At 41.3% G+C, this 11,934-nt stretch overlaps 1 protein-coding gene across 1 annotated transcript; it reads left to right on the forward strand.

The window, feature by feature from the left end:
- The first annotated feature begins 3,325 nt into the window (after nt 1-3,325).
- LOC142375108 (very long chain fatty acid elongase 4-like) lies at nt 3,326-10,607 on the forward strand. The gene is made up of 7 exons (XM_075459032.1): nt 3,326-3,603; nt 5,330-5,421; nt 5,660-5,847; nt 6,551-6,631; nt 7,320-7,491; nt 7,606-7,733; nt 8,971-10,607. The coding sequence occupies exons 2-7, from the start codon at nt 5,355-5,357 to the stop codon at nt 9,238-9,240; spliced, it is 906 nt and encodes a 301-aa protein (XP_075315147.1). The 5' UTR covers nt 3,326-3,603; nt 5,330-5,354; the 3' UTR covers nt 9,241-10,607.
- Nucleotides 10,608-11,934: the final 1,327 nt, after the last annotated feature.

The raw sequence follows: 11,934 nt of genomic DNA on the forward strand, positions 1-11,934 counted from the left end.
GTACTGGTGAAGTACTGGTAAATACTTTCAGTTTCTACATCCACATGTCTTTTTACGCTAAAATCTTGTACACTGGACATCCATTAATCCCACTGGTGCCATTTCTAATCTTTTCATTTTTCCCTTTTTTCATTTATTTACCACCAAAAACCTGCACTTTTAATTTCAAGGACTTTATATTAATTTCTTTCCATGTTTGACTCAAACATCAATGAGTCACGAAAGACAAATTAAATTTCAAGTTTCCAGCATTTGTTGGTTTTGCCATTTTTATCATTTCTATCATTCTCTATCATTTTTCTGTCACTGTTTGTTTTAGTGTTTGATCTTATCGGACATGTTATGATTTCACCATATTTCTGTGGGGCTACATTTATGCTGATGGTTTCATATTTTTGACTTTCCAGTAGCTTGGAACATAATTTGCACTTTCTGATTTTACATTGACATTGTACGAAGTAGATCCAAGATTTAACCTAAATTCTGAAACACCACAAAGCTGAACAACCACATCTTAAAGGGGAATCAGTTTCCAGATGGGAAAGTCAAGTGAGCTTCCTTGCTATACACAGACACTGCCCTCTGTTTGAGAGCCAAACGTTGGTCAAAATGTTCAGAGCTGTTCTAATATTAAGTGTTTTTCTGCAGCCCAAAGCCTTCAGCTAGCCCAACCTCCCAGGCTGCCCTTATGTGGCTGGTGGAACCAAAGACCAGCAGTCATGACAGTTCTGATTACAGGATGGCTAACATTCCTTTTTCACATTCATCTGCCACATTATGAATAACCAGACTGGTACCTGAGCGTGTGTATACTTGTGATTGCTGGGACCGTCAAACCCACAGAGAGAAATCATGTCGAGACAGACGAAAAGGTGTGTGTTTGAATCTTTCTTTAATCTTTCCTGAGTCATTCTTAAAGCAAGCTTCCTATTCTCGTGATAGAGGATCTATTTGGCCACTGTCAGACCAGTCCAAAGCGTGTTGACCTGCACCACCAAAAGGGTGGGGGAGTATTAAAGGCACTGGTTTAGGTGAGCTGCTGATTAACATCTGGCCAAAACCACCAGTCAAATAAGATTATATATATTGCAGCATTTACAGTTTTGTAATCTGAAGGCAACAAGCACCAAAGCTGCCATTCCCTTGATGATGACAAATACTGACATGTTTCCAGATGCATGGCCTAACCATGTGCTCCGGCCTAAGACTCATGCAAAGGAAGAGTAGAATTTCCAGGCCTCAACAATCCATCTAGTTCCTCCTATTTTAATTAGAAAACAGCACTGACCAAACTGTTTGCACATTCCCGCTAATCTGATGATGATGATGATGCTTTAAGAAGTGCCGATTTTAGGAATGAGAGGGTTTTGCGTTGCCTGAGCAAATAACTCTGGGTACCATAATCACAGAGCAACTGCAGACATGAAACAAATCAGCAAGGCAAATGTGGAATCAATTGTGCCTGAAGAAACAAGTTGATTTTTTTATGCACTTTTATGCAGTGTGCAAAACGTGCAGAAGTCCCCACTGATATTACATACACTGTCTTTAATGCCGAGTTCAGTGGAGAATAAATGTCACTCTTTTACATTAGGGTATAGCGATACAACAAATTAGAGTGGTAGATTATTGGATATAATGAGTGCTTAGAGATGGGACTTCATAATTAAACCCACGGCTGTGTGTATTTGCAAAATATTCTAATTCCCTGACCACACTACAAGATAATTTTTTAAACACATTTTAGTTGTTACCATATGACTTGGTTCTTCCACTGCACAACTGAACACACACAAATACAAACACGTGCAAGCGCAGAGGCCCAATTTTCTGTTCTTCTTCACTGTTTTGAATCCCAACAGCTGTTTAGTTTTTGGTCCGAGTAAGCGCAGTCCAGCTGGATCTGTCACCCTTTTTGATGGAAAAGCAAAGTAACAGAGCAAAATCCATAAACGACAGTGTGGAAAGTCATAATAAAGCAGACTTTTAAAGGCCAGGGCAGTCCTGAAACCTCTGTGCCAAAAGACTTTAGATCTTTATGCTCCCTTGCAAGACAGTGTTTTGTGTCCTATGGGTGTTAAAAAAAATTAATTATGGCAAATAACCTTATACAATCTAAAACTTAAATGTAGAAAGAAATATTCATTAAGTGAATTGTTCTTTGGGAGAATGTTTTAGCAGACTGAAGCCAAAAGGACACTTCAAGTGTTTTACTGTCACAGCATAAAGCACACCTCTCTTCATGGAGTAACAGAGCGAGTGTGTTGAGGCACTGGGTGACATGAGGATCCATTTTTAGCTCGAGAGCACCATCTAGTGGTAGAATTGAAGCAGGAGTGATGTTTTTAACATCTGACCCCGTGGTTCCTAAGCTTTTCAGTTTCCAGTCCCTATAATATCAGTGGCAGAGATTTGCAATCCCCATTAGCTCATACAATTATACAAACATGACTACCAAATCAATAAAAACATTGGAAAATTGACCGTGCAGCCCAACAACTACAGTATTATGAGATACTGAATTTACTGACCAAGCACAGGCTCAAGATCAGTAAAAAAATGAAGGGGTTTATGACCTTAAAAAGATTATGTTGAATACATCAAAAACAGAATCCCCCCAAAAACCCAAAGAGACATAAAATGTGACACTGAATGAGCACAGATGAAAAAACGTTGAAACAGGGCTACAAATTTACCACAAAGGGATGAGACACAAATCATTTTATGACCAAATTAGACATAACATGACCAGGAAGATATGCAGAATGACACAGCCTGAATTAAGCAAAGGATTTGACAAACTGAGACTCAAAACCATCAACATTAGATGCTAAATGAAAAATCTGACACGAAATTGACCAAAGAGAGACAAAATAATAACAGGGTGCAGAGGGACCAGAAAAGGATGTAGAAATAATAGTTTTCTCCATACAGGCAGTTTGTTGACCACTGCTTTAATGTCCAAGTTAAGCTTAAATTGGATCATTTTGAATCTATGTTCAAGTTAGTTTTAGCATTCACTCCTTGAATACTTGACTTAAAACAGCGATGTGAAACGACCAAAACGAATTTTCAAAAAAAAGAAAAGGAAAATAGAAAAAAGAAGAAAAGATGCCAAATTATTTGAAAATATACCAGATAAGGTAAGAAAAAAAAACATGTTATAAGTTAATTTGTCGTTTGGATAATTAAAAACTGATAAACGCACAGGCAGTCAGGCTATATACCAAGAATGAGCAGAGCAGCCGACACCTGTCGCTCACGCGCATCCACAAGCCACACACGAAAGTCGATCCCCGCATGCGCAAAGCGATATGGCTTCTCTGTGTCCAGGAGATTGTGGGAAGATGATGCGGCTGAGCGGCCGGCGCGGACCTCATGCATAGCTGGCCTATTTTAGCCATAGATTTTCACCTGCCTTGTCTAGTTCCTTGCCAAATTTGCTGTTCAATGTCGAACTGTAAGCGGAGCGGAGAGGAAACTGATAAGCTTTGAGGCAGGAGGACGAAGAAAAAGAAGAAGAAGAAGAAGAGCGAAGCAGTATCGGGACGGAGTTGGGCATCACGTTACACCGGATGTCATACGCTTTTAAATATCGAGGAGGTAAGCAGCCGCTTGTTTCTAACGGTTTTTGTAATGTATTTTGCGCATACTGAGTATGTTGTTTTTTTAAATTGGTGAATTTACAGTTTGGGGGCTTTTTTTTAAGGGGCCTTAATTGGATAACTGTCCTCCGTGCTGTAAAACAGACCAGCCCTTTATCCACGTTTCTACGTGGGACGGCGTCATTTTGAATCACATTTGTGTTCTTCGTTAGCTTAACTTATCTAGCCTTTGTTATTTTCGCTCGCACCATCTTTCAACCACACACCTGTAAAGCTAGGGCGTCAACGGACACATCTCAGCTTCCATAGCTAAAAAACCCCGAAAATGAAACCGGCGTTAGGGACCTGGTTTAGTTGGCTGTGGCTGAGCTAGACTGTTGATGCATCATGTGAAGTATCCTCATCCCTTTTTTGTCGTTGCAGAATCGTGCAGTGTGTAGTAGCAACACTTTGCGAGCTTTATTCTCAGATTTATATTTTTTGTTGTTGTTGTTGTTGTTTATTTATTTTTTTTGCTTCTGGCATACAGCCTCACATGTAGGCAGATATCCATCAAACGGGCGTGTGGATCGTTGGGCATTTGTACTTAGGCCTACATCTAAGCTCGTTGATCAATTGAATTTAAGCCTCTAGAGCGGACCGAGCGAAAACCTGCTGACACATGCGCCCCTATCTTTTTGTTCTCGCACAGACCCGGTTAACCCTCTCTCATCTGGTCTCCCCCTGCAGCCACACATGGTGCGCTACCATATGAAATCCTGCGAAGATTGTCCATTCTGCAGATTATTTAATCATCACAACCATGCTGTGCCATTTCTCGCCACTGACATTGGAAGTAGACAGTAGTTACTGTATACCGAGCAATTAATCATTTAAAGGACAGCTGATCTGACGCATCGGATTAATAATAGATTAATATAAAGACAAAAGCTCTTAGCTCCGTGGTGGATAAGAGCTGTTTATTAGGCCTATGTAACGCTGGCGCTGCCTAATTAGTGTCAGTGAGGCGCACAGCTCCACCTCAGTGTAGACTGGAACCCTATCTATCTGTCTATTTATCTATCTAGCTATCTAGGCCTGTCTATCTATCTGAGGACAGCTAAAAACAGGGTTGGAGTGAGGCACACTTTAGGATGAAGAGTGGATCTGCAAAACTTTACAATTCTTTATTGTGAACTGCTTATAAAAGTGACTCAGCAAATGCAAGGCCCAGTTTTAAAAGCTCTCTCTTTGGGGGGTAATTCATCGTGTTGGACGTTTGGTAAAGATGTCAGTCCGGACGCCGTTGACCTGTTGCTTACTTGGAGCAACAGCTTGCAGGGATACACTTGATTCAGCGTGGCGTGATAAGAAAACTGGTCATCGTCCTCATGAACTTCATGGCAAAGAAGAGATGGGATTTCTCACCATGTGTTTCTCGCACACACTCCCGTTAAAATGGCTGCAAAAAACTTTAAGAGTCACTGTAAATGACAGTTCTGATTATTATCACATATCACCAAAAGCAGTGAAACTGATATTCTCCAGGATGGTTATTGTTCTGTTGGAATCTTGTATTTCTGCAGCGCGACCATGTACTCGTCAAAGATTATGCGCTGTATGCAACAGCTGCAAGAAATACTAGCGTGCGCTTAAGCTCGTAGGATGTTTGCATGGGCAGTAATCTAATTTGGTGTCTTTCACTGACTTTGCTATTCTTCCTTCTCTACCTCTCCTCACCGCAGTATAATCGAGACCAAAGGTTGAGCCATGGAGGTTGTAGCACATCTTGTGAATGACTCTGTAGAGTTTTACAAATGGAGCCTTACTATAGCAGGTAAGCAGGTGCACCTGTTTCCAAGCAACACATGGTTCACCGCTTCATGATTGCACAATCACACGTGTTCCCATGTTCATTGATTGGTAATATCCATGGTTTTTAGTGCTGTACAAACAGTAGTTACACAGAGATTTAAGACAATATGTTGGAGATGTAGATTGGTTACATGCCCCATTTTATAATATCTTCTTTTTAGAAGTTTCAACAAAAGTAACCTCAACACTTTTTCCCCCAGACAAGAGGGTGGAGAACTGGCCTATGATGTCGTCTCCCTTCCCCACCCTGGCCATCAGCTGCCTGTATTTGATCTTCCTGTGGGCGGGGCCCAAATACATGCAGGACCGTCAGCCCTACACTCTCAGGAAGACCCTCATAGTCTACAACTTCAGCATGGTGGTCCTCAACTTCTACATCGCCAAAGAGGTCCGTGCTGCTGTGGACTCAGCCAGGGAGGGACTTGTTGGTGATAATGTACAGATGCACTTCTATGCAAGATAAAGAACTTGCAACTTATTTAGATTTAATTACATTTTCTCAAAAAATGCTGTGGCGGCTTTTGAAATAACAGTCCTTCAGGCTACATTAAAGCCCTGTGTGTGATAATTAACTGGGCTTCAGACTAATTATTTTGCTAAAGGTCATCAAAGAAATCTTTAAAAGAAACTGTAAATACTGATTATTAAACATACTCTGCAGGTCTTATAGAGTTTAACTTCTGGCTTTGTAGATTGTAGGAGCACTAAAATGATAATAAAGGTCTCATAACAAATTAGATTTCCTTCCCTTTTTAGTGTGGCTGTTTTAAAATCCAGCTCCCTTTTTGAAAACCTATACCAACGTCTGGCCCAGAATAAGTCTCTTATTATAGCCCCTCCCATTAAGCATTTAGCATGTTTATAGTTTATTGTTGACATTACATTCAAGCAGAAGGCAAACACAGGTCTTACATGGGGCTCTCTTGTTGCAAATATCCAGGGATGTTGTCACCAAGCTTATTCTGGTTAAGTCATCAGGAATTGCTCATGTTCACTGCTTCAGCTGTAACTGTTTTCTAAATCAGTTAAGAATTGCAAACCATTCTCCTCTCAGCCTTGATCTGACTTTGCCGTTTGCAACCTCTCATCAGCTCCTGCTAGCATCGAGAGCAGCCGGGTACAGCTACCTCTGTCAGCCTGTTAAGTACTCGAAAGATGTCAATGAAGTCAGGGTAAGCTCACATATATTACCAAGCACATCCAGTTCACTATTGCACATTGATTCATTAACGCAACTAATTCACGTTTAAACTCGGGGACGAGTAGTCTATAAGCAGAGTCTTGCAAGCCTTAAGCTGCACCCCCACCTCAACCTTTAGACCTTTTTTCTCTCACAGTGGCCTTACTTAGGGATAAAAGATGCCACAGGACTGTGGCTTAGAGAGCGACGTCATAGACTTTGTGCACGTCTACAAGACAATGAAGAAGATAGCAAAGTTAAATTAGGGAATTTTCCTTTTCCTTTTTTTTACATGTGTGGTCACCGTGGGATTTTTTTCTTGAGTAGACACCTTCATTATGTATGGAACTTAACAGTGTCAGGCAAGGACTGAACAAAGCTAAATGATTTATTTTGTATGGTACATGAAGGCACACCTGCACATTACACTGATCTTCCCTTCATGCAATCACGATACAAGCTCTCCACAGCAGAGTTTTTAATGACAGTAAAGCTGAACAGAGATGACCATGATCTCTGTAGAACTTTCAGCTGCCTTCACTGACATGCAACAGCACCTTCTCCGGTATCTGAACATTGCGTTTATGTCACGTCAGATGCCGTTTCACACAGTGGTGTAGGTGTCTGCGATTCACCTCGGTGACATGCAGTAATTCACTCTGCCACTCTCCTGTCTTCAGATAGCCTCTGCTCTCTGGTGGTATTATATCTCCAAAGGAGTGGAATTCTTGGACACAGTCTTTTTCATACTGAGGAAGAAGTTCAACCAGGTCAGCTTCCTCCACGTCTACCATCACTGCACCATGTTCATCCTCTGGTGGATCGGCATCAAGTGGGTTCCTGGCGGACAGTGTGAGTTACAGGATCTTCATTTATTGTAGCATCCAGCTGCTAAAATCTAACCAAGCTTGTCTTTGTGCTCGTTAGCCAACTATAAATAACGCAGCCAAAATTACATCTCCGCAGCCTTTTTTGGTGCAACCATCAACTCTTCCATCCACGTCCTCATGTATGGTTACTATGGCCTGGCAGCCCTGGGACCTCAGATGCAGAAGTATCTCTGGTGGAAGAAATACCTCACCATTATTCAGATGGTGGGTAAAACTTGAAACTTGCATATAAAAAAAATCGAATGAGGATTTCACAACAGCGAAATTCTGTTCTGAGCTTTTTCTTCACAGTGCTGTTCTCCTCTGTTCCTCACACTTTCTTGGAGTGAACAGTGTGAAACTGCTTTGTCTACTCTTTAGACCTAAAGGCATCCACAGCTTGTGCTGCTTGCAGTGAATTGCTGCAAACATCAGATGAGGTTAGAGCTGCTAGCTCCTCCCCTTATTTGCTATATATGAGTCTCTTTTCACCGGGGGCAGGAAGGGGAGAGGAAGACGGTATAAATCCAGTTTAATGACTCAAAGTGTGCCTAGAAATCTACTTTCGTGAACAGTGGAGATCAATGACTTTACATAAATTTCAGATTAAATTAATTAGGTGTAATAAGGTTATAGCCTTGGCACACCTGATAATGAGATGATTAGGTCTGGTTTTAGCTTACAAAGAAAATATGTGTTTTCCTCTTCAATCTGTTTATAGTTTGATAGATAGATATCCCAGTTTAGGATCTGAATATGAAGCACAATAAAATTCTACTGAACTTTCACATCAGTGCATTTCTAACGACTTTGCTGGTGTGTTTTTGTGGGCAGAATTGTGTATCAGTGGTAATGCACTGATATGGGGGTGGGAATCTATAAGCTTGTCTTCGTCCCACTCCTTTCCAAGCTTATTTGAATCTAAGTTGAATAAATGTACTTCTAAAATACTACAAATAAGTTCAGTTTGTGTATTGTACAAAAATTGTAGTGTACTTAGCCGCTTGTTCTGTATATTACTTTTGCTTGGAATAAACTAAACTAAACAATGCAAGTCACACGGAAGGGAGAGAACGTACTTGAAGAGACGCTATTAAACTTGGCATAATATGCTCTCTAGGAATAACATGGTAATGCAGTTGCATTTAGTACGAAAAAGACAATGAGATGTAGCCCTGTGTATTTGCTCTGGAAGTGTTAGAATCTGTCACTTTATTGTTTAGGATTTGTCACAGTTCTTTTTATTTCACTTATATTTTGTCCTACAAAAATCTCTGTCTCTGTTCACAGACAGTACACCATGTGGAATGTCCTTCAATGGCAGCATTTAGCATGTGAAGGAAACTGCTTTAATGCTTGTGTACATTGCCGGATGCTCTGTCGTTTCATTTATTTATTTATTTTTGCCGTGTTTTGAGCATTTTTTACGTAATCATTTATTATTTCTATACATTTCCAACAGATCCAGTTCCATGTAACCATTGGTCACGCTGGCTACTCTCTCTATACTGGCTGTCCATTCCCCTGCTGGATGCAGTGGGCTCTGATTGGCTACGCCGTCACCTTCATCATCCTCTTCGCCAACTTCTACTACCACGCTTACAGACGCAAACCCTCTTCACAGAAAGGAGGCAAGCCTGTGGCGAACGGTACTTCTGCTGTGACTAACGGTCACAGCAATGTGGAGGAAAACGGAAAGAGGCAAAAGAAGGGAAGACCGAAGAGGGACTGAAAGAGGAAGAGGGGTTCACTTGATGAAAAGCAGAAAGAGGACAGATAAATAGAGGGGGAGGGGAAAGATAAATGGGAATTCAAACCAAACGACTAAAGTTTGGACCAACTTTCAAAGGTAGCAATGTGTATTTGTGGGCTTGGGTGTTGGTTGTCTCTATAACAGTTTTTTTTTAATCACAAAATGCTGATCACATAGGCTCCACACTCTTCTGTCCAACTGTTTTTTGGACCCTGCTAGGACCAAAATATTAAAGGACCTGCAACCTGCTCAGCACCGCAACCAAAAATTCACCTCCAATTTTTGTACTCTGGATTCCAGTATTGTTTTATCTGAGAGCTTGAATAGTCTTTAATATGCTAATTCATCTTCTAGTGCTCTAAAAATCCTTTAAATTAATTTAACTGTTACCCTAAAAGAACACACCAAGAGGTGATTTCTTTTTTGTTTGTTTTTGTTTATTTCTGTTTACTCACCTAAGGCTGCGGCTACACGAAAACGTTTTTCACTGTAAACGATACTTTTTCTTATCGTTTCGCTGTCGCGGCCACACGGAGCCGCCGTTCCCACTACCCCAAAACGATAGTTTTTGAGAACGGGTTCCAGAGTGGGAAAGTTTGAAAACGAGGTCGTTTCGTTTCCATTATTACAGCGAAAACGTTTTTGCGTCAGTCAAACGTTGACGCTGTGAGACTTCTCTATTGTCTCACAGCGTGGCGTGACACAGTGGCGTGTGTACTGCATCGTTTCATCGTTTTCATCCGTTTTCGTCTGGACCTGAGTCTTTACAGCAGCGTTGCCGTGTGGTTGCAAGAATTTTCGTACCCGTTTTAAAAAAAAAAAACTCGTTTCGTTTCCGTGTAGCCGTAGCCTTAGTTGACATGGTTACCAATTAAAACACCACAAATTTCTCACAATTGCCATTTGTATTCAACTTCTTTGCAGTCGCCTGCAGCAAACTACCAGTCCAAACTGTCACGAACTGTGTGTCGTTCTGCTGTCTCCATCTGTTACGACTGCGGCATTTACAATAACCTGCTGTTTTTTCTTTGTGTTCATTGTGAACCTAAAAGCCTGATTTTACTTGGGATTAAACTGTAGAATTGTTTTTTTCTTTGGAATTTATGCAAATTTGTGATTATCTTTGTGAAAATACATATTTTTGTGGGTCCTCACGACTTGTTTCTTTTTGCTGTGCGATGTAGCCGAGGTGCAAGACTAAAAAGATCGAAGTTCAGCTCGATATTGTCTCACTGCCACATAGAACTGAAGAGAAACGCAACCAAAATAAAGAGCTCTTTTAAAGAAAAATGACACAGCTTCCTGGCTGCACAAATAACTGAAATAAAGACAGCGTCAGCACTCCATAGCTTGGCTTGTGTGTCTTTCTGTTAGTTTTGGCAGGAATCACAAATCAGCTGCTTTGCTGCACAGTAATGCTCCCTCAGACTGAGGTCCTCCCATCCCACTTCCGACCGTTTTCTCCCTCTTGCCTCATCTCCCCCTCAGTTGTGAGATCTGCAGGATGGAAAGATCTCTTCTACAGGTGTGTGTGAGAGAGAGAGAGAGAGAGAGAGAGAGAGAGAGACAGAGAGAGAGGTTGTGTCTTTGGTCTGTTCAGACAGATCTGCCCTAATCTTGGAGTACAAATTGGCTTTAGCTCCAGAAGAGCTTATTTCCACGTCACTCCATGAGTTGCTCAGGAAAGCAGGTCACTGGAAGAGAAGCCTCCTCTAATCTTCCAACAGTTTGCTATTCTAAATGATCAAACTATGGATGGTACCAACAAAAAGAAAAGTGACCATGAAGTCCCGTCTCATTCACAAGTCTACAGACGTTTCCAAACACATTTATCCATTTCTTGAAACACACTACAGTCGACTGCACTTTGAACAAATTGTGGGCTCACTAATTGCGTCTATTTAATAATTCATCAACTATCTGTATCCTGTTTCCCAAACGCTCTGCTCGTATTCATTCTGTTAGTCGAAATGTAACTTTTTGTGTGTTTTTTTTTTTATTTTCCAAATTTTCCCACCCGACACCGTTGCTGACTCGCACGCCTTTACCGCGAGCTCTACTTTTTATTCGTCTCCACAAGCGCCAATTAACTTTACCTGTAATCCCAGTGCACCACCACCCATCTACCCCCACGGATCGCATCAGGGCAGAGGCAAAAGGAGGCCCAAGGGTGTAGATGTGAATGATAGACTCGAGGAGACGAGTGAGAGGAGGGGCATTTGTCCTCCTCAGGGACACAGAGGGATCTAAGCACGTACTAAGAGGATTGAAGAATGGCCAAAGCTTTTAGTACAGGTCACAATAACCTGCATCCCCCCCTGCAGGAGCAGGGATGAGCCAAAACATGAGCACATTCATAAAAGGAACCCTTGGCATGGACCTTTGTGGTAGATTTAGCAGATGCACAAATGATGCATTATTTGTGGGAACACATCCAGAAAACAAATCACTTTTAAAATCCAACTATTCCAAAACATGTCATTCCCACCGTGTCTTTAATTGTGAAGCATGGGTTTAATAGTGAGTTCCATGAGATTGCTGACCTTCTGTAGACCCTCTCTATGCAACATGTTAAAGGGTCAGTTGCAGGGGTTAATTCCCTACCAGCCTGATCCATCATCTCATTACCAATTAAATGACTAAGAGAGACTAACAGAGGGGAAACAGTCAGCG

This window comes from Odontesthes bonariensis, chromosome 24 (genome assembly GCF_027942865.1).
Source record: "Odontesthes bonariensis isolate fOdoBon6 chromosome 24, fOdoBon6.hap1, whole genome shotgun sequence".
NCBI classification, from domain to species: Eukaryota; Metazoa; Chordata; class Actinopteri; order Atheriniformes; family Atherinopsidae; genus Odontesthes; species Odontesthes bonariensis.